Source organism: Patiria miniata, unplaced genomic scaffold (assembly GCF_015706575.1).
Source record: "Patiria miniata isolate m_02_andy unplaced genomic scaffold, ASM1570657v1 HiC_scaffold_6, whole genome shotgun sequence".
NCBI classification, from domain to species: Eukaryota; Metazoa; Echinodermata; class Asteroidea; order Valvatida; family Asterinidae; genus Patiria; species Patiria miniata.
In genome coordinates this window covers 13,322,109-13,346,099 of record NW_024037073.1, presented here as the reverse complement: position 1 = coordinate 13,346,099, position 23,991 = coordinate 13,322,109, and the positions used below count along the sequence as shown (strand labels likewise).

Genomic DNA, 23,991 nt, shown 5'->3' with positions numbered 1-23,991 from the left:
AAGCACTAAATTGAAAAAGCCTTGACTACGTTTTGTGTTTGTTCGGGTATATGGCAATCATAAATACTATAGTAGAATTTATAAGTAGTCTTTTGTACGACACGGAGTACAAGAAGTTTTCTCAGTTCTGAGTGAATTGAAAAAAGGTTGATCCGATGAAACTGTGCCAATCAGGGTTGTAGCTACGCTGGCCGGCCGGCACGGGGGCTGAAAATGAAGCTTGCCGGCCGGCATAAATTTTGCTGCATTACATAGCGATTTTGAAGTTTTGACAGAGAAAGAGGCTTAGAAAATTCACTGGAGCCTAGTATTGTCCCACTTTCCTCCATTTTTATTTAAAACATTTTTTTATATCAAAAATCTTCATTTGCCTACTCACTCGCTATTTTTGAAAAGAAACCGCCAAAGTTCCTTTCGCGATTCCCTTTTGCGCAGTGATGAAAACATATGCTTAATGCATTCTTGCAAATTGCAATGCTGCTGTACTGGTTCCTGCCGCACCGCGCTGCGCCGCGCCACGCACTCAAAGGGCCAAAGAAGATACGAAGGAAAGGAGGCAACCAGTGTATGATTTGATTATACTAGTCCTTGATTATACTTGACATCCTCCGCACTGCTCCAGGATGTCACTGCCTCTGCCTCAACCTATTGACAGTCATAGCCGGAGGATTTTGCAGGATTCAGGCAGTGGTCACCCCTCCATGGACCATATTCAAGAAATAGCGGAGGAATTTGCAGGATTGAGGCTATATGCTATTTTTCCATGAGGCCAATTGGAGGATTTTGCAGGATTGAGGCTACATCCTAGCAAAAAGGCCGAGGGAGTTAGGGTTAAAGAATTATCGACATATGTATTTGTTTACATTAATTGACACAACTTTTTATCACTTTTTGTTACCTTTTTTTTTAGCTTTCGTAGTGCAAATGAAAATAGTTCCGGCCGAAATTTGCATTTAATTGAATACCCTATTCAATCAGCACAAAAAAGATTAGGTAAAAAAATAAATTTCCGACCTACCAACCAGATTTTTCAAAAGTCTGGTCACAGGTACTGCAAATCAAAAGTCAATTAGCAAGTCCAGTCACAAGTAACAGGAGATGAAAAGTAACAAAGGAATGCTTCTGAGAGTTTACTTGAGACTGGATGACTTGTGATTGACGTGTGATGGACAGACTTGTGATGTCTTGTGATGTATTGTGATGACTTGTGATGGACTTGTGATGACTTGTGATGTCTTGTGATGACTTGTGATGTCTTGTGATGACTTGTGATAACTTGTGATGTCTTGTGATGACTTGTGATGACTTGTGATGGACTTGTGATGACTTGTGATGAATTGTGATCCATCACAAGTACCTCGTGAAATTTATATTCATTACCCCATTGTTAACTATGGCTGTCAACGTTGGCTTACATTCATGTTATAATTCAATATTCATTTCAGATGGTGTTTGACTATCAGCCTGATGATGTGTATGCCTGTGTAGCAGACATTGGTTGGATCACAGGCCATACCTATGTAGTCTATGGTCCGCTCAGCAATGGTGCAACCACGGTCCTGTTTGAGAGTACGCCCACGTACCCTGATCCAGGTACTATAAATTCCAATCAATGCTTGGGTGTGTGTTCAAATGAGAGTAGACCAGTATATCTAGATCTGGATAATACACATTCTAATCAGTGCTTTGGCATAGATCTGAGAGTAAACCAGCGTATACCCACATCCAGGTGTTATACATTCCAATTAATCTTTGGCATCTGAGAGTACGTCAAAATAGCCTGATCCAGGTATTTTACTTTCCAATCAATGCTTGGGTGTCTGATAGTAAACTAACATACATGTACCTTTATCCACATGTTTGAATTTCAGTCAATAATAACATACCCTGATCCAGGTATAATACATTCCAATTACTGTCTTGGTGTCTGAAAATAGACCAACCTAATACCTTGATCAAGGTATTATACATTCCGCTCTGTGGCAACACACATTATACCCCGATCCAGCTATAATACCTTCCACTCTATGTTTGGTTGTCCATTTGGGAGTACAATAACATACCCTGATCCAGGTATACTATTAGTACAATTCCAATTCCTGCTTGTGTCAAGTGTTCCAGACCAGCGGAGTGCGTGCATAGCACCCTCAAAAGTAAAAACACATTTTTAAAATAATGTTTAGGCCATCCAGCATGGAATGACCCCTGAGCTATTTAAAGGGAATGTACACCATTGGCTTTTGCTGTAATTTTCAGAAATGAACTATTTGGGGGGTTAGTATAATAGATCAAATTTTGTTACACTGACATGTTTGAAGTTTTTTGTTCGAAAATGCTTGAAAAACCAAGAAAAACAAAAATGTTCAAGTAGTCTGGTTCCCTGACTCCACCAAAGATAAAATGGATCAATTTCCAGATGCCGGAAAATTGTAAGGTAAGGGAACAAGTCTAGCTGGCCTACACCCGTTCATGAATATGTAACCAATAGCAAACAAAATTTGAACTGAATAAAAAATGGTAAATTTGGAGCAGTAGTTGCAAAATAGTTAGGTTTTTCCAACGGTGGTCGGCCGACCACCGCTGGAAATGTATACAAAAATACCATTTTCTTGAAAATGACTTCACACCAGGTGCCATAATTTTACAGGATGCTTTAGACTGTCATTTACCAACATTCTAGTAAGGTATTTCGTAAAAACTTGGTAGTTTTATTTTTCAATGTTTGCAAATGTTGTATATTCCCTTTAATATGGTTCATATATTTTTGGCAGGTCGCTACTGGGAGATGGTACAAAGGTTAAAGTTGAACCAGTTCTACGGAGCCCCTACGGCAATTAGACTCCTTCTAAAGTATGATACTTCCTACGTCACCAAATATGACCGTTCCACACTGAAGACTCTTGGCTGTGGTATGTTTTTCTTACTTTATGTCTGAATGTGTAATGTGATCTGCCCTTTGGAAATGAGTTCACGCTGTGTTTTCATTGTTAACCTGGGGTGCGTTTTGGCGGTCATAACCAAGAATTGGTTCCTTAGTTTCTTGTCGGTGAATGTCTTCAGCAATTTTAATTGGGTTAGAATTACGCATGATCATGTAGTACTCAAATCTCCAAGACAATTAACCAAAGAGAAACCACCGAACCAATTCTTGGTTATGACCGCCAAAACGCACCCCAGTTCACGTCGAATGACGTGTATTCACGCAAAGGTTTTGCGGTATTCGGAATGGATGATGGATCTAACTTGCAACAAGCGAGGCCGGAAATATCCGTCAGCGACCCGCTCGCAGCAAGCGAGGCTGAAAATATCAGGGTGTGCTACCCATAGATGACAGCCTGAACCCGTCTGGCATCGAGGTTCATGAAAAACAATCCCGCATCTGGGTCTGGTCAATGTCAAAATAATCCCAGCATGAACTGGTTAATGGCATTAAAGTTAAAGGGAATATACAACATTTGCAAACATCGAAAAATAAAACTACCAAGTTTTTACGAAATACCTTACTAGGATGTTGGTAAATGACAGTCTCAAGCATCTTGTAAAATTATGGCACCTGGTGTGAAGTCATTTTCAAGAAAATGGTATTTTTTAAAACATTTCCAACGGTGGTCGGCCGACCAGCGTTGGAAAAACCTAACTATTTTTCAACTACTGCTCCAAATTTACCATTTTTTCAGTCCAAATTTTGTTTGCTATTGGTTACATGTTCACGAACGGGTGCAGGCCAGCTAGACTGGTTCCCTTGCCTTATAATTTTCCATCATCTATAAATTGAGCCATTTTATCTTTTGTGGAGTCAGGGAACCAGACTACTTGAACATTTTTGTTTTTCTTGGTTTTTCCAACCTTTTCGAACACCAAACTTCAAAAATGTCATTGTCAGTATAACAATATTTGATCTATTATACTAACCTCTCAAATAGTTCATTTCTGAAAATTACAGCAAAAGCCAATGATGTACATTCCCTTTAAGTAAAAAAATACTGCAAAATTGATGATGGAAATGTTTGGAAAAAATTCAGGTTTTGTTACTTAATTTTTCCGGGTTTTTTTTGGGGGGGGTCTGTTAAAAAAAATGTGAATAGGTCTTAACGAATGAGATTAAGACTATTGGTCTCGAGTTTGTTTTGTGGAGAAAGGTTTTTGGACTTGTTCAAAAGTGATGCCCTGAAAGCAAGTTTCCCGTTTAGTTCAGAGCATCTAAAGCACTTAAGAAGGGGAAAAAAAGAGTATAGCAGACTTTGATTTCTAGCTGAAACTTCTGAATGAATGATTTCCAGATGATTGAAACATCTTTCTTGTGGTTTCTATATTTTGCTTTTTACCGAAGGGGGGTGGTGGCGGTTGTGTATCTGTATTTGTTTTGTTGTGTCGATTTTGAAAGACTGAGGAGATTTGTGCCCAGCTACTATTACTCAACATTGGGTTTTGATGCCCATTCACCAAATCAACAAGATTTTGCCTTGGGACTTAGGGGTCCTATTGAAGGGGAAGTGTTCAATAATATGTTTTTTGAAGACGCAGCTTTGCAAATTAAAAAAAACCTTAATTCATCTGTTTGTATTCAGTTGGTGAGCCACTGAACCATGAAGCTTGGGAATGGTACAACGATGTCGTCGGTGAGAAAAGGTGTTCCCTGGCAGATACGTGGTGGCAAACAGGTAACTTGGGGGGAATTGTCTTCAAATACAGTACAGCACCCTTACAATGAACCCCACTATGCAGAATATGCAACCATAACAAATCTTGCTCTTGAAGTCATTGGAGTATTATACAAAGCATTTGGAGACAGAAAATTATTGTAACCAGTCACCACTATTCTGAACAACATTTTGTGGGCCCCATTGTTATTGTTATAATGAAGTTCTATCGTACTGGCATTTGGCCTAGCAAGGTTATTTTGATTGGGGGTAGAGGTGAAAATGGGCAGTCACCTCATCCGTGCTGAGAGTAGACATGCTTTTTCACCAGTCACCCGGCCTCTGAAAAATCAGGAGGGGGGGGGGGGCCTAGCTATTCACGACACCATCAGACAATAGGTCGCAGGCTGTTCATGGTGGCACAATTGCTGACGTTCGTGTCACGTTAAAAAAAAAAGGGCATTCTGAAAAAAGGACGCCCTTTTTTCATGAGCGCCTTTTTCATGAGCACCCTTTTTCACTAGTGCCTTTTTTTCAAGAGTGCCCTTTTTTTCCCGAGTGCCCTTTTTTCATGAGCGTTCTTTGTTCACGAGTGCCCTTTGTTCACGAGTGCCCTTTTGTAATGAGTGCCCTTTGTTTTTAATTAGTGCACTTTTCTTAATGAGTGGTGAAAAAGGGAACTCATGAACAAAAAAAGGCACTTGTTGAAAAATATTGGGGGTGGGGGTGGGTAACCCCCTGCTGTCAATGCCACTGATTGGTGAACATAAACCATTTTTGGTTTGTACTGCACATGGCTCTACAACATGTGATAACGTACATGGTTCTCAAAGAATAAATGGAACTCATATTGATATTGGAGAGGCGCGCATGTTGTAGCTCACATGCACAATGAGCAGGGCCCAATTGAACGGTCTTGCAAAAGGCTTGGTTTAAAGTCTATATTTGTATCCGCCCACAGAGACAGGAGGTATTGCGATCAGTCCCCGCCCATCCAGCCCAGAGGCTGTGATTCACCATGGACCTATGACGCCATTCTTTGGCATAGAGCCAGTCCTCATGAATGATATGGTGAGACATTTTGAATTGTTTTTTTTTTTTCAATCATTCTTTCTGATCCCTAAGTTGCTTTCTCCGAACACAATTCCAGGATTCCATTGCAATGCCGATTGCAATGATATATTTTACTTCTGAAAGGAATGAGTTTGTAACCAAAATCTTCCTGTTACTGTAACTTAATGAAAATGACAAGATGTTCTGCAAAACAAATTACATTTGAAGGTCTTTTAACGGAGATGTGCCTTAAACCTGTTGACTTGCCAGAGTTAGAACAATACGCTTGACGTTAAAGCCAATATTTCACCTCATAAGCCAACATCTGTATTGGCAAATAACTAATGGTTTGCTGTGTGACTACCAAATTTGCCCCACATGATATGTTTGGGGGAAAAAAGGAGAATACCTTGTTATGGGGGGGGGGGAATAATGGCATTTGTTTGATGTGGTATGGGAAACCGTATCCTTGTTCTTAAGATTGATCATGAGGTCTGAAATAGCTGAATTTACATTTTTCATTTAATATCACGCATGGTTCATGCTTACATTTATAAAAATGGCTCATACATCTGGGTTTTAATTAAATCAAATATTTTTGAATACCAATGCCCTGAGAAGAAACACTCATCTTGTACCAATATTAATCAGCAATCAACATGGCCAAGAATCTTTATAACCCTCCTGGTCTTCTGCACTTCACAACCCTTCAAATTTTGCAAAACCACTTTTGACCATAGATTCAGCACCCACACTCTTTTATCTTCTGTGGAGTATGGATAACACTTCAAATCCCTGCACAGTTTTTGTGTGTGGTTGAGGCAGATTCGGTCATGCTTCACTGCTCTAAACAGTGGGGTTTTTTTGTGCAGTGACATCGACTCTCCGTGTGAAACAGTTACTTAGCACTTCATATCCCTTCATCTGAAACAGCGACCTGCTTTTTTTTTAGGGGTTTTACATATTGCTCTGACTATGGACCTTATTCGCAAGAAAGCCATTTTGGTCGGGTTCCCTGAATGTATTTGTTTAATAGTGAACTGTTGAATGGGATGGTAACAGACTCTATATACATTCTAGCCTCACTTCCATTTTTTGTGGCTTAAATCGTTAGCGTCTGTTTATTCACAAAATATTCATTAGAGCACACTGGTATAATGTGTAATTAACTTTATATCATTGTTTTCATTTCTCTTCGCAAGCTCCAAAATGAAGATTTTACCTCACTTTAAAATTTAATATGGCCGACTTGTGAATAAGGCCCATTGACTTCCCACTAGGAGAGTTAATCAAAGGGCATCCCATGATTTTCATCTTCATGACTGTGTTTTCATCGATTTCACTCATTTCATGCATTTGCTGGATTGGCGTGGACACATCCTTCATTGCTTTAATGCTACATATCTCTGATGCTTCCCATGACATATATCACCTCATCAGGATAACGTAAGTATCACATACAATTACAGTACATGTGTGACTGTGGGATTTTGTTAACCAATTGATAACATAGATATGCACATATTTTTTTTTGGGGGGGGGGGTAATTTTTAGTGTATCTACATGTACTCACAATAGAGTGGGTCACCAAGAGATAACTACAGAAAGACAATTTTTCATAGCACCCTTTGGGACGAAACAAACATCTGCATCCGAATGGTATTTCTTTTGCAAAAGTGCTCAGCAGTTTTTACTCTTTTTGGCGTGGGAGTTAGGCAAAAACAAAAATAGTTGGTCTCTGGTCAGGTCAAAGTTCTGGAATTGATGCGGTGAGGCGTTTTTTTTTTTCCCCAAGCTTTGATTGTACAGACAAGGTGGGTACTATTTTGCTTTTTTGTGTCCTCATATACGTTGGTGTCCTCCATTATTGCCTTGGTGCCCCCCATCATTTGCCTTGGTGCAATTTCCCCATTCCTTGGTGCTCCTTGGCACAAACATTTGAGGCGGTGCAGCAATAGAGATCACTGTTGTAGCTACCGCAGAAACTTTGAAGGAAAAAAAGATTGACACGCATGATTAAAATCGACGCGCGCGCTGACCAGAGACCGACTATTTTATTCCTTTGGCCTTAGGTTAGAATTCTTTGTGTAATGAGACTTCCAAGTGCATTTGTGTTTGCGTGTTACTACACATAAACAAAGAAAAAACAGGTAAAACTGCAGTATAGCATATGCAGGAGGTCCTCTTGGAATAGTGCGTGCAAGTTGATCTCAAAAACCTTCAAGATTTTCGGAGAAAACTGCACATCCGGGCACTATTTCTTTCGGTTTTTTTTTATCCTGACTGGGCCATCCAATCAAGGGCAATAATGGGTGTATTGAAAGACAAGAAAGCATTACAATTTACAGCATAGTGAAAATATTGTGAATTGATGACAATTATAAAATAAAAATGTTGACCTCAACTTCTGTTCAATTGATCACGCACATAAAATTGGGTAAATTCAAATACGGGAGTCTGTGACTAGACTAGTCAGTGTGTGAAGTGAACGTGGACTGGCGAGACTTGCAAGATCTACAATGTATATGAACTTGTGTCTTCCAAGCGAAATTGCGTGCTAGCGCACTGTATTGTGAATTGCTCATGCTGTTTGTGAAAGCACACATTGCCTTAGTCAGCTAGATATACATGATTTGTGTTTATTGCTCGTACCTGATGCATCTGCAGACGGTAGAGATGACAGGCAACAGTGTGTCTGGAGCCTTGTGTGTCGGGAAACCCTGGCCAGGCATCGCTCGCACCATCTATGGCAACCACCAACGATACGTGGAGACTTACTTCAAACCATACAAAGGTATGCCTTGTTTAGGCCATGTTGTCATATTGTGTAGACCAGGGGTGTGAAATTCAGCTTTTTTTGTTTTGGATTTCAGCTTTTTTCCCTCACTTGCTGTGTACAAAAGTATAGGAAATTTCCAAAGTGCAGCTTTTTTACACCTTTTCCAGCTGTTTTTAGCTATTTTTATCAGTGGTCACTCACACTCCTGATAGACTATACATGTTGTAAAGACCTGTGTCATACCAACCGGCAACCGACAGGCAACACAAACTTTTTTTGGCTCCTTCTGTATGCTATTTTGCCCACAAAACCCTAACCCTGCCAGATGCAACATAGTGCATCAGGTGTAAAACTCTGTGGGACCTGGCTGCACTGAGCCATCAGCATCAGTGCATTAACTGCCAATTCTGAAACAATGAGAGCTAGTCCCATTGAACAATGCCACAGTTGTATCATGATGCAGTTGGTGACCACAGACTCTGAGTCAGTTTGGCCTTGAGATTTTGACCTGATGGATGTTGCTGCACTGGGCAGGCTTGTCATTTTGACAAGTGTTGCATGTTGCTGCAATCAGAAGGGTTTCCAGCCAAAATAACCAAGGGGGTGAGGGTTTAACAGTTTATGTCAACACCTAACTCCCTAGGCCATTTTGCTAGGACGTAGCCTCAGTCCTGCAAAATCCTCCAGTTGGCCTCATGGAAAAATAGCATATAGCCTCAATCCTGCACATAACTGCCAACTAGTACGATTTTTTCGTAATTATTACGAATTGTTTGTTAAATTACGAAAATACGATTTGCCACTAAAACATTACGAATTTCCCCTTTTTTACCTAACGAAAAAAAAAAAATGTAAAGTATCGTTTTTGACCGAAAACTTCTGGCGAAATGTCGTGATAATAGATAAACTGGTGACAAGTCTAGTAAGAATGCAGTCAAGCACCTGATAGACATCAATACAGTGTGCGCAGTGGAGTACTTGAGGACCAGACTAAAACTATTTTTCAATGGTGTGTCATTTGTGTGGATGTGTGGTTGTGTGTACTGTATGTGAGTACTTTTCAGTGACGATCCTGAGCACATTTGGTCGCTTATTGCTGGGATGAGACCCATCAGTGCGAGATTTTAATCATGGAATTTAATAAGAGTATGGTTGGAATAATTGGTTATAGAGTTTGAGTTTGTCACAACGGACAGAAAAGATAAATCAGCATGCGTTTGCAAGGTATGTTGGCGGGATATTTCTATTGCATACGGTGGCCATAGATCATTGTGTGTAAAAACATGATACGAACTCGAAACTCAACATCGATAGCATGCATCTCCAAAAAAATATGTACACATGTTATTGATGTTATTATTTATTTGACTTCAACAAACAAATACAGACATTAAAACAAAATTAATTTAAAAAAAAAAAAAAAAAAAATTGTTTTTTTTGTTTTTTTTTTAAATTATCTTTTGGCCTACAGTACATTATTATTCACAACAAGAAGGGTATGCACATGTATGTGTACATGTAAACCATGTACCTGTACTCGATGTTGGTAAAGCTTTTGATAAAACGAGAAGTTGAAAATGACCGCGCGGGTTGATTACTAATTGGGATTTTGAAATGTTGGCAGCTATGCCTGCAAATTCCTCCAATATTTTTTTAATATGGTCTGTGGAGGGGTGACCACTGCCTGAATCCTGCGGCAGTGACTGTCAATATGTTAAAACTTGGCCAGTGACATCCTGGAGCAGTATGGAGAATTTCAAGCATAATGCAGGCCTATATTTATGCATGGCTGAGCAGAAACAACACAAGGTCAGCCCAAGACCTTGACAAAGTGCATCCTACAAAATCAGTAACGCACTTTTGCCATGTAACCTCAATCCTCCAAATTCCTCCACTTTGGCAAAGAGGATTTTGATGGATTCAAGGCGGTTAGGCTTAAACCACTCATATTTCAAGAGATATACGTGCAGCACAGAGGAGATCAGTGTGCTGCAAGTTTGCATCAAGTGAACACAGCATCCAAAGGGGTCTATAACTATCATTTCATTGGTCTAGAAAGGACACTTATCAAGTTTGTAATAAGTAATGCCCCAATATTTCCGTCACTCAAATGCCATCTGGTACATCTTTTGCATCTGAAAGGTGTGCATTAAAGCCCACAGTATTTAATGATTACACTGCAATAATTGAATTCATCCTGTTAAGTAAGTCACAGCTCTTGGGTTTGTAAGTTATTTAGTTGATTTAACCAAACAGTTTTGACTATTTGGATATGGGACATGAGGTTTTTAATCCTTGTTGGCAAACTTCAACCTTGGCTTCAGCCGTGATCCGTTGGAGATAAAACTGCCATGTCCTAATCTACAGCAGTCAACAATTTTGAGGCCCTCTGCCATAGAGTCAACTTGTTCCTAATGTACATGCAGTAAGCTTGTTCCTCTTGTAGTTCAACTTCATCCTTTTACTACTTGGTGCTTACAGGTGTGTATTTCAGTGGTGACGGGGCCCATCGCGATAGACGCGGCCATTACCACATCACTGGCCGTATGGATGATGTCATCAACGTCAGTGGTCATCGTATAGGAACTGCTGAGGTTGAAGATGCTATGGTAAGTTTGTTTTTGTTTTCAGGATATTTCCATGTTAAACCAAGTGAATCAATATTAGGTTTTGCCCTTCACTGACGTATAAACACTGTATACTCAGTGTGTTCCCTCCCGAGTGAAAGTTGGGAAAACTCAATCGGATGGTGTTAGACTTAATTTTAAAGTCTACTTCACTCTACTTACCTGTAGAGCAACACTACTTATGCATATTCCCCCTACCGGCAGGTATTTTCGCTAAGAGTTATATACAATAGCGCCCTCCGGCGCCCTACCCATAACACCCCGCGGCATGCGTGCCTCGTGAGCGTCCTCTTTTCTCTTAGCGGCAGGTCGGGTAGGACGTGCGTGAAATAGCTCGCTGTTTGCCTCGTCATTTACTACCCTTTTTTGCGTTTAAGAGAAGTATTTAATAAAAGAGTTAGTAATCATTAGTTTGTAGAGTTTCATCATCTTCTTGGTTTCGTTTATTTCATAAATATGAAGCGTTTGGGGAGGGCCGATCTGTCACTAACCGGAGGGAATAGTTCTCCCACGGGACGGACCGAGTTCTCGGGGGACTCTGCCGTTAACGCTCCGTCGTTACCGCGGCAGCAGTCTCTCGTCCGGCACCCTCAGCCACAGTCGGCTGGGGGAGTTGGCAGTTCCGCCGATCAGTTAAGGGGACCTCGGTCACCTTCTCCGGTCAACTCGGGCGGAACACCCAAACTAAAGGCACACTCCGGCAAGGTTCCCCTAAAACATATCTCCTGTGCCGGAGCAAAGCCTAAGAAGGGCCGTCAGGGCAAGCGTGGCTCGGCAACGAGCGCCGCTTTGGCACCTAGCCCTCCCCCGATCACGGGGCAGCCCGAGGGGACTAGCCGTCACACTTCGGTGGGCTCTAGTCACCCGTGCCCTCCCGACACAGTGCCGAACACCACTGGTTGTCGGGATGGGCTATTGCACGGGCTACCGGTCCGTCCAGCGCTCGCTCAGCCCACGGGGCCTGAGGCGCTGTCGGCCGGGTGCATTATGAGCGATACGGAGCCGGTCGCCCCGGGGGATCCCGGGCCGACGGCCCCCGTGCTAGCTCACTCAGAGGGACTACTCTCGTCATCGGATTTTTTCCGTTGTTCGGGGGTCCCGGTGCCCCAGGTGTCTTCCGATTTTCCTCGGACACACCTCGGGGCCGTTCTTCTAAAAAGAAGAATAAGAAGAAAAAGGCTGCACGTCGATTGCACCGTTCTTCTTCGGGGTCTGACGACTCCTGTGACCGGTCCCGCCGGGGCAAACGCTCCCGGGGGGAGGACGCGGTTTCTAGAGGAGATTTCCTGCTGGCTTTTCAGTCGATTTCCGATACGCTATCGGCTATGTCGGCAGGCCGCCGGGCGGGCCCTATTGGGGGCCCCCCTGCAGCAGTGGACTACGGCCCACAACCATCGGTCGTTGGGCCCGCATCACAGTCTTCAGTCACCGGTCACGCTTGGGTGACCCGTGAACAAAGGGACTTACTGCACAGATAGCCGTGCTCCTGGAGTCTTTATCTGCAGTGAATGCTTCATAGTCGTCATTCATTGGTCACGATTGCGTGGCCCAAGCACAACGAGGTACATGTACAAAAATGAAAAAAATGAAAAAAAAAAAAAAACACATGTTCATACATGTTCATGTATACCACACATGGTTGCACGCTATACCGGAAGCCCGGCCTACGGCGAACGGGACTTCACATTCGCCGGCCGTGGAACACGGTCGCGTGGTCCAGAGACAACGGGACCTACCGCACACAGTTAGCCGTGCGCCAGGATTCCCGCTTGTGTTTAGTCTTCACCATCTGCATAATATTATGTATATTATCTCCGAGGGTGTTGCCCAGCCACCACCGCGTGGTTCTGTACAACTAGCCCCTCCAGACGGCTCTCAGTCATCGGGGTCATTTTGGCCTTCGCATTCGGCTGATTCATCCGATAATGACGGAGAATCAGACCGGTTACAATGGCTGTCCATCGAGGAAACGATACTCCGTTTGCTGCAGAGGGACATTACACGGGTACTTAAATTACCCTCCGCCGATGAGCCCCCTCCGCCCGATCACAACAATTTTCAAATCAAGCGCAGGACGGGCTCCAAATCTAACAATGACAAGGTGTTCCCCATACCTCCGTTGGATCAAATGTGAAACACATCGACAACGGACAAAGTGGTGTCCATTTCTCAGGCGGGAACGGCTTTATTATTTTTCTAATCCGGCCGAGTTTATTGCACCGATCCCACCGCGGCATACGATACCGGGATGAGGACTCGGTTTTTCGGCCCACTCATTACAAGCCTTGCAATTGTTCTCGGCTTTATTATCGGTCATACATGTACATGTATACGTTTTATACACGTACATGTACATGTATTGCCAGGCGGGCACGTTAATGAAACGTCCGTCTTCGTTCAGTTGCGAGCCGTGAACTCTGTAGCCCTCTACATTAATCACGGTTGGGTGACTCAAGGACAATGGGACACGCCGCACGGTGCTTAGCCGTGCGGCGGTGTTTCTTGCTGTACTGAGATCGCTACATTTTTTATGTACATCGTACATTGTCTCCGAGGGAGTTGTTCAACAGCTGACTGTGGCCGTGTGCAACTCGTCCCTTCAGATGTGTTTTACGGTTCTCGTTTACGGGGTCTATTCAACTCTTGCAGGCATGTTGTGGACCACATTCGAAAGATTGTGCCTGTATTCAAACTGCTTGCTGCTCTTCAAGCAATAATGTGATCATTACCGTTTTCCGTTAGCGAAATTCGGTATTTTTGTTGTTGTTGTCACATCTTCCCTCTTCAATGCAGCTAAGTACAAGCTGCCAGCAATAGAGGGACCCCATTATTCAAGCGGCTCTTCGTAAATAATACTCGCAGAAGCTTGAATACACTTTGCAGTGGAATAATAAAGTGGGTTCGGCGATACGCGTTCAGCCTCCCTCTTTACCCTCATGAAGTACATTAGGTTTAATGTTTTAATCTTGACTCGACAGTCTTAGCGGACGTGTTGACCGCTATTTTCTTTATCAATTTCACAGTCTGCACTCAGTACTCTATAATTTTACACGAGTGCAGACCCTAACAATCTTGGCCCGCCGGGATAACATGATTGATGAACTGTTTCTCCCGTCAAAGTGCGCCCGCCAAAGATTCGAGTCCCACCTTTTAAATTTTTAACGGACAAAGATCTTTCTTTTGCGGTGCATATCGATGTTTACATCCATATTGGTCGATGTCGACTACATGTGGGCCAGCGCAGGTGAAGAACAAACAGTTGTTTGTTTTCTCAACTGCATACCTCTTGAAGTTGGCCCAGATGATTTTGTGTGGCCGTGCCAGCAACATTTGCTGTACGCCATGCCACGTAGGATAATGTAACAACGATTTCGATTCGGCTTCAGTTGTTTTGATGATTTTCATAAGTGACCTACCTGACTCATGACGACCTCCACCCATCTGTCTCGTAGGAGCTCGTCAAAGAGACTTTGAGGCTGACATCAATAACATCGGGCCAGCACAGTGTTGCGCCCGTCTTCTATTTCCCTTGGAAAGATGTTGATGAGATTTAGTCGACTGTCTAACACATCAGCATGGGGAATGAGCCCTGGCCTGAAGGGTACACAACTGCAACTCATTTTCAGGCCAGAGCACTGAGAATTTCACGGTTTTCAAACCAAGATTCTCGCTGCAACTTCATGGTGGCTCCATCCAGCCAGTTTTTCCGCCTCACTCCTGGCCTATGCTCAGATAGTAAAGGCGATATGACTGCGCCGTGGAAACAAAGATTGGTGGCATTCACCTATTTGCTTGTATCGGCCCAGTCCTCACTGCATTCAGTGCAGGCCATGACCTGACTTGTGCAGTACCTCCTGTGGTTCGGCGTTGCCAACCTCACAAGGGTGGGCCTCTCACAGATTGCAGCCTAATTCATTAACTGTCATGGCGAACATGTTACCCTGCCAGTTAACTGCCCGCCACACGCATCTAGTGGCGGATTGGTGAAGCCCTGTGTGAGCATCATTCAAGTTCCATTAACATACTTGAGATGCTGGCAGTCTCGGAGAAACTGCGATGTTACTTCTATATTCGGTGTTGTGCCAGATGATCCTGGTTCGATGTGACTTTGACACAGTTGTAGTTTACATCGACGACCAGGTGGGCAGGCAGCCTGCACACCTGTGTACACTCACTTGAGAAATAACCCATTGGGGTTTTTTCCTCATAGCTTCTTGCTTTCGACGGTCCTCCTCCCAAGCAAGGACAACTAACCACATGTCAATCTGACTTGTTTCATGAACTAGTCACAGATTTCCAGGCTAATGCCTGAGGGTTCCTGACCCCTATACATGTACATGGCACGCGAATACGATGGTGATGAAGACGGACAGGCTACTTATATACACCTTCCTGTCGTCTTCCTCTTATCCATCGGGTACTTAATCAACTGGAGCAGAAGGATGACAAGGTCCTCTTCTTAACTCCATGTTGACCTCATTGATTGGTTTTCCAGGGTTCTAACCATTCCCTTAGTTCACCAGTTGGAGGTACAAATGCTCTTCCGAGCAGAACAATATTCTGTTCCAGCACAGCTTGGGTTTCCTTCACCCAGCTCCGCAGGAATTTCTCCTGATGTACTGGATGCTGTAATGCTCTCCTGTTCACATCAGACCTTTCTCAAACAAGCTATGGCTTTTACAGCCTGCACTTGAGGGACTTCTAACATGACAGTAGATTACTAAATGTTAGTCAGTTGAACGTCCGTGTCAATTAACTTAAGGGGATGTTTTAACACCCCTGAATTGCAGGACCTCTTCAACACCTTCTTATCCAAAAGTGTTATAGAGATCTTTAGAGTTCTGTGAACCAGTGAACAATTTCACATCTGTTTCATTGGTTCCTACGGTTGTCTTTTTTCTTTTCTGTTTTGTAAGCAGTTGTTACTTCTTGGTATACATGTAGTAAAGAACTGTTTTCTGTATAATGGAGACGGACCACATCTGATGGGAACCGAGTGTGCCCATCCGATTCCTACGGGAGGATTTTTGTTTTTTAACTAAGAATGTCGGAGTCCTCTTTACCTCCGGACATCTTTGTTCTAGGCATCAAATCATTGTCCATTCCAGATGGAAAATGTTGGTGCCGCTCATGACTTTGGCGTCTGATCCCTAAGGAAGGTTTTTTGAGCTAAGACGGTCGGAGTCCTCTTTGCCTCCGGATGTCTTTGTTCTGGGCATCAAATGATTCTTGTCCGTTTCAGACAGCGAATTTTGGTGCTGATCATGACTTGATGTCTGCTTCCTAAGGAGGGATTTATACTAAGGACTGTCAGAGCCTTCTGGGCCTCCGGACGTCTTTGTTCCGGGCATCAAATCATTCTTGTCCAGACGGAGAATTTTTGGTGCCAATCATGACTTAAACGTCGTACATTAGCTGCACTGGGACGCTTTGAATCGGTCACTTGCAGTTACAAATGTAATTGTCACGACAACCCTGCCATACCAACAGGCTTCTCGCGACACGTAGTTGTCATGACAACCCTGCCATACAAGCAGGCTTCTCGTGACATGTTTTTTTTTGTCATGACGACCCTGCCATACAGGCAGGCCTTTCATGACATGTATTTATCATGGTGACCCCACCATACCTGCAGGCTTTCATGACAAGATTGCCTGAAGGTTGGCTACGGTCATCCATGAAACCACGGACATATCAACGGCAGAATCCGTGTGATTGGTCCGCATGCACAAAATAAAAGGCAGAGCATGGGAGAACAGTGTTGAGGGCGACTGACTGAGCCCCACCATGTTCTCAAGACATTTTCAGACCGGAGACCTCCCCAGCATTGGTGTCTCCTAACTCTGATTCTTTATTGAACTCTGTACATGTACATGTGCATATTATAGTGTCTATATGTACCATGTCATGATGTTTTGCCTTTCATGATAATTCTTATTTTGTGTGCCCCACCGAACTCTTATGTGTAGGTATCGGTGGGCTGTAATTCATTACGTGTGATTCCCACGGGGATCACATCTCTGTTGGCATGTTGAGGCTACCATTATGACTAATGTCTTTATCATGCCGACCTTTTTGGGCTGCCTTGTCCACCCACATGTGGAGCGACGGGCCCATCCAGGGTTTACGCGTATTGTTACGTGCCCCTGTGAAAGCACAATAGCATCTCGCATGACCCACCTCCTTGACGGTGCTAGTCTATGCATAAGTAGTGTTGCTCTACAGGTAAGTAGAGTGAAGTAGACTCCCCCCCCACAGAAGTGTGGTTGGGGTCTACGAACGAATACTTACCTGTAGAGCATCCCTCCCTCCTACCCCACTCTTCTCGATGCCTTGGGTACTTTGTTGTATTCCGACTTAGCGCTCGAGAAAAGAGGACGCTCACGAGGCACGCATGCCGCGGGGTGTTATGGGTAGGGCGCCGGAGGGCGCTATTGTATATAACTCTTAGCGAAAATACCTGCCGGTAGGGGGAATATGCATAAGTAGTGTTGCTCTACAGGTAAGTATTCGTTCGTAGACCCCAACCACACTTCTGTGGGGGGGGAATTTGGCAGATATATCTTGTCTTTTCCAAAAATGGTGTTTATCAGCCAAAACTACTCCTGGCGGCAAGTGGTTAAGTGACATCCAAGACTTTTTTCATCATCTTCTTGAGACCAGTCACATTTTTTGAATATTCAAATCAGAAAAGTTTCTATTCTTATACACTGTAGAAGATCAAAGATTCAGTCCTATATGAACTGGTTGCTTAATGACCTATCTTTGTAGACTGATTATGCAGACTCTATAGGGTGCTTAGTTTAAATGTAACCCGTGAGTTTCTGACTAACATTTAACAATTGTTTACTGCTGTGATGTGGGATGTGACGTTTTGAACACCCAAGGGGCTATATCTCTGTCTTGGATTCTTTGGATTTTGATACAAAAATCACAAAAACAAACAGCAGTAAGCACAACAATCATGACAATCGAAAATCAACTCACATGCATGCCGCGTGCTCGAAACAGCTGATGGTCTGCTAGTTCACTGCTCCCACCCATGCGTGAAAGCATGGTGAAAATAGCGTGGGTACCAACGATACAAGCGTTTCACACCACACACCGTACGTACATGTACCGTACGTACAAAGTCATAGCACACTCCCTGTGGGATATCACATACGTGATATCCCCTAGGGAGTGTGCCATGACTTTTTATAAACTTAACATGTGATCGTTCTAGGCCAATGAAAATACAGTATTCAAGACAGAGGTATAACAGATCAATTATTGTATTGCAGGATGAGCATCCTGCCGTGGCAGAGACCGCTGTGGTAGGATTCCCTCACGACATCAAGGGGGAAGGTAAAGAACAAATACTCTTCCAGTCAACTCATGACTTTATTATATGCCAAAGCGATGAGTAATAGACTCCGTGCATTAGCAGTAGATGGCGCTTTGCGACCAGTTATGCCAGCTGCATGTGTGGTGCACATTGCATACACACTGGTTGTGGCGCGTGTGATGCGAAGTATACAAGACTACTTCTATTCAAAAAGTCCACTAACCGTGTTTTTTGTGCGAGCGCCAGGCAATCTGTAGCAATCAGTTAAAGACTCCCACATTATGCACAGAGTCTCTGACTAGATGATGGAGCTTTTGTAATTTTCTCACAAAAATTGCTGTGGAAACTTTTCTTATTTTTACACAAAAAGGTGGGTTACTATCCATAGGAAATGTTTTCATGTATAGTGCGGTCCCTAAATGTACTATTTGGTAGGGAAAAAAGTCCCAAGAAATGTTGCAATGCAACCTCAAGTTGTATCTAGATACTTAAGTCTTAAAACAATCTTAGAATATTTGGTATCTGTGGGTTATTTTTGTGTACAGTGCAGTCCCTAAATCGACCATTTGGTAGGAAAAAGGATCAACAATTTGTATTTAGATATATAAATCTTAGAACATTTTTTTTGTATCTTTCATGTTTTTAAACCAACAACTGTAACAGAAGGTTTTTTTTAATTGTCTCCTTACCGTGCTGGAGTTCACCCAAATTTCATGAGATGCTCTTTTGAACAAGTGCTTTCTTAAGAGAACCAGGTGGGAATGAGAGGATCATAACTTACCTGAGTCTGAGGATCAGACGTTCACGTGTGCAGAGCCACACTACAGCATCTGATATATCCGAGCATGCAAATTTTATGCGATCCCATGCGCCAGCCAACAGAGCCCCTTCTAGAAGTTGTGTCATCATTTAGAGGAGAAGTTCGGCCAAATGTGTATATTGGTCAATAGTTACCGTGATTTTTGCATACAGCATCGGGTTACGGAACACACGATTGAAGGCGCCCACTGTATGGTCAAAATCTGGAGGTTGAGACGCCATGCTTTGCATAATCTGCACGCACATGTCTACAGGACTATTGTTCCCAGAAATAAAGATGATGTTCATTCATTTAATGATAGGTTACACCTGTCCTGGTTTTTTTGGCAGGTATCTATGCCTATATCATTCTCAAGGATGGAATCAGCGAATCTGAGGAGGATATCATCAAGGAACTGAAGCAGATGGTCCGACAGAAGATAGCTGCTTATGCCGTGCCGGATATGATCCAGGTCAGTCCCTAGCCATTCGAGAAAGCCCTTGTAGATAATCGTGGCTGTGGCTTATTGGCGTGCCAAAAAACATGCACAAACCTGATATCATTGCTTGTGGAACTTTTTTCCCCCGACAGATCACACCAGGCCTGCCTAAAACCCGATCCGGTAAGATCATGCGCCGTATTCTGCGTAAGGTGTGCGCTGATCAGAGCGACGAATTGGGTGACGTGACCACGCTGGCCGAGCCCTCGATTGTTGAAGTCATCGTCAACAACCACAAAAAGATCAGTCAGAAATGAGTGTCAGCGATGCTTATGCAAGATGATGCGCTTCCAATGGTATGAATTTCTGACCAGTAGAACTTGATAGGTATTTGTTTTGGTTAAAACCTGGTGGAGGTTTTACTGTCCTTAACTTGTTCTTGGTCCAGAGCATTCTTAGTTATTTACTCTTTTCGGTTTTTCTATGTTTGAACTATATTCCCCTTTTTATTTTACAGTGCTGTAGGCATACACATAGTCAATGCTATAGGGATGTACATTTCCCACCATCAAAAAATCTGAAATACCCAATTATTCTGTGTTTTTTTTAACGTACCATTTAAATTTTGCTGGCCTTTTTTTTTTAAAGCTTGTGCGAGATTTTGCAAATCTCTGAATGACAACATGCAAACAAAAAAAGTTGGCAATTTTTATGATCTAGCAAGTGAGCGTACTATACAAACAATGAGTGTCTATGAGTGCGATGGTAAGAATAATTTTATGAAGTGACAGCTGTTACCCAATGAAATGATTCTTTCCATTGCTTGAATGTGAATCGTTCATTGTTTGTTTTATACAATGCCTGAATAAATCCTTGTCATATTACCGGTAACTAGTGTGACCGTCGAATGGAACTTCTATTTTTTGTGATGCTGCCGCGCCGTGGGTTGGGACGAATAATTCAACGGCACATGATTAACAAACCCACAAACCAGATGACAGGAATTTACTCAGGTGTTGTGTAATATGTTCTGATGCATTTATTCCTAGTCAATAAATCAGATGAAAAGCTAGTGTTAAAGCTATATCCGCTCCGTTCACAAGTACCCCCTCACCGGCAAAGAAAGTAAAGTTGGGGGTGACCGACCGACGCCATCTTGCCTAACTGCAATTTTGTCCCCACGCGCGGCCGTACCACTGCGTGTACATAGTACAAATCCCCTGGTGTACGTGCGTCACACTCAAGGAACGGTGCGCGTCAACCAGCTAAATGGGACGTCGTTGCTAGGTAAAAGGGCGCCCTCTTTCGTTGGCGCACGGAGCCCATAGACCCACTCACACTTACTTACAAAATTGCACATTGTGGTCACATACCCTCACCTTTCATGTTGGGAGGGGGAAAGAAACTAAGTCTATTCTACACTGCATGTACATGTATATCAGTTCAAAATATTGGAAGAGACATTTAAAAGGCTGGTTTGCCTGTGGGCAATGGATAAACATCTACTGTCAACAACATTAACAATTTAATTTAGTGCCTCCAAAATGAAAGTGCCACAGAGTTGCAACTACCTTGGGCAAAAAATCATGCCCAGCATTTCGACAACATATAAATGAATACAACTCTTGCATCATTGCGTATACATGACAAAAATTGCCAATACTTACAAGTTCACGATAGGTATCATATGGTGAAAAGGTTTTTCCATATATTAATTTCTTGTTCTTCATCATGGCAAGGAGATAGCCATACCTTCACTGTCAACTCTTGGAGAATAAGGCATGACTTGAGTTGAACATTTTTACCGGTGTCTTCAGGAATATGTAAATCTATTTCATGGAAGAAAGTCATGATTTGCCTTATTCCATGTAAATAATTTTTATTTTTTTAAATAAAAGAGTGATATACCATATTAGATAATGATTTTTTATCAAATGTTTTGTAAATTTTATATAGAACATTCATTGAACGCACATTACCAATTTTAAAACAATATTACATGCATACCATTCGTTTCAGTATTGTTATTTTTATTGACTAATTTTTTTATTGCCAAAAGAAATTCAGAAGTAAAAAGGAATTGTCAGGCCACTGCTTAGATCATGTTATGCAAGCATATATGTTTGTGTGTGTTTATGTGGCTCCTTTAGTTGTTTGTATTATCTTGTGTCACAAGATACACTCAACCAAAAGAGAGAAACCCCCCCCCCCAAAAAAAAGTTGCACTTTTGTATACATGCCAGTTGAGTGTGAACCACACCTTGCACGTATAAAAAGTGCAACGTTTTTCGGTATCATTTGTCATAAACTGCACAATTTCTTAAACATTGTCACTGTTTTGGACCTAATGAAGAGTATGGCTGGATTGCTAAGGAATTTCTGTACTGTTAGGCGTTATTTGAGCGAGAGGTGCTCAGTAGTTTTTGAGTTAGACAAAAAAGTATTCGAAGGGGGACTTTCTTTTTTGGTTGAGTGTATATCGGTACACTGAATCATTTCTAAATGCATCAGTCAGTTAACACAAAAAATGCACTTAACTGGAAAGGTGGCTTACTACGAGTAATGTATTCTTTCAGCTGTTGAATTCCAGCAGCAGTGAACAAATAGTGAGAAGTTTGACAAAAATGTGTTAGCTAATTCCACAAAAGCAGAGAACAATTACAAACTGATGTGTTAAACGATTGAGTATGGCGCAAACAAGGTTGTTGCTAGGATCAGACATGCAACTTTTCCTCGGATCAGTTGATTGCCTCATTTTTCACCGCACACTTATGCCATTAAAAATTGAAAAACACTGGATAAAGTTTTGCAAAGTACAGAATTTCCTCTTTTTTGGTTACTTCCCAGTTGCATGCCTGTAGAGTAGGGGGTGGGCGTGTGACACCCCCCATTATCAAGTTTTGTTGGCAAAATTGTCGTCCTGTCAGAAAGAACTGTGTGTCCATCTTTAAAAAGATTATCAGGCTGATGTAAATTGTCAAACTTTACTTCATTTTGTGAAGTAGGTCACATGTTTTATACTGACATGGGAAGGTGTGTTTCATTAAAAAAAAACATGTATTTTCTGAAATGTATAAATCGGTTACTGCTTGCAGGTAACGGATGTGAACTATGAATTCCTTAAAAATGTACTGGGGTTGTCAAATCAAATCATGATAAGAAACAGTATTATTTTATGGCTCTCTCTCTGGCAAATTCAGCTACGCCGTCACAGTAGTCAAAATCAATTGAAGTGACTGTTTTTAACAGTTAAGAATTTCCTTGTAAATTTGATACAGCCATGCTTTGACTGGAGGTAATTGATATACCAGCTGTACCTACTAGTGACCTCTTCTGTCTGTTGATAGATTTTGACTAGTCGGAGTGCTTACACGAATGTGACCTGTTTTTTAAACCTGTATACAAATGCATGGCAAGGGGAGTGGAAGATATTTTTGTCTGTCTGTGACTGATCAAACAATAGGAGGGTTTTAATTGCGTTCTAACTTACTTGATCAGCAGTCAGGTTTTTATATTTTTTCTTTCTTCTGTTTTAATTACTCTGTACGCTTAAAATATAAGCAAGTGTTCTGCCATTCAAATGAATTCATTTCTTTTGATGTACTTTTATTCTTCATGTTTATTCATATGTATTTTAGATATGAAATTTAAATAATCATGTTCAGAATATTTTCAACAACACCATTTAATCTTTATTCTCGGATTAACTGCTTTTTTCAATCCAATTTAGCGTTACATGAATTTGGAAATTGAATCAAGGTAATGAATTGACTCAGATCTGCTTGAATTTTTAAATAAATTTTCATTTTACTGCACATAACTGATTTGAACCGAGTGTAAGACTGAAATAAAAGAATATAAAACAAAAACGGACTATGCATAGTTACTTTCTGTAGTATTTTATCGTTCAAGAATGAAACATCTAAAAATTGGAACAAAAGCCGTTGACCTTGGCTTATTAAGATCTGGAGGCACATTTATGATATATTTCAAGCAATTGGCACCTCCCAAGCCGTTGGCTCTTGGGGCATAACCCGCCTCGACCCACCCCTATTTACTGTTTCTCTCTGCCACTTTCACACACTTGTATGAGCATTGAAAACAGTGCATTGGACAGGAACTATATATGCTTTTAGTGGTACTTATATGATTTTGGTATTTTACTTTTATGATTTTGGTATTAAAGGACGTATATCCCAAACAGCAAAACGGGGAATTGTAAATAATGTGCCTCGTCTTCAGGGTGGTAGGATCTAATCATGATCGTTTGCACGCTGACAGCGCAGATTGCATAGCGCCACCTACGTGTTCCTCGACAGCAACATTT

General features: G+C 42.1%; 1 protein-coding gene across 1 annotated transcript in view; it reads left to right on the top strand.

The window, feature by feature from the left end:
- LOC119743112 (acetyl-coenzyme A synthetase 2-like, mitochondrial) overlaps positions 1 to 20,177 on the top strand; it is a 35,288-nt gene extending 15,111 nt beyond the window's left edge. Inside the window, exons 7-16 of the mRNA XM_038219466.1 lie at positions 1,446 to 1,593; positions 2,772 to 2,909; positions 4,569 to 4,661; positions 5,602 to 5,711; positions 7,134 to 7,139; positions 8,361 to 8,487; positions 10,954 to 11,081; positions 18,383 to 18,446; positions 19,576 to 19,697; positions 19,817 to 20,177. Of these exons, the coding sequence (XP_038075394.1) occupies positions 1,446 to 1,593; positions 2,772 to 2,909; positions 4,569 to 4,661; positions 5,602 to 5,711; positions 7,134 to 7,139; positions 8,361 to 8,487; positions 10,954 to 11,081; positions 18,383 to 18,446; positions 19,576 to 19,697; positions 19,817 to 19,981 (1,101 nt within the window). The 3' untranslated portion in view covers positions 19,982 to 20,177. The remainder of the gene's footprint in view (positions 1 to 1,445; positions 1,594 to 2,771; positions 2,910 to 4,568; positions 4,662 to 5,601; positions 5,712 to 7,133; positions 7,140 to 8,360; positions 8,488 to 10,953; positions 11,082 to 18,382; positions 18,447 to 19,575; positions 19,698 to 19,816) is intronic.
- Positions 20,178 to 23,991: the final 3,814 nt, after the last annotated feature.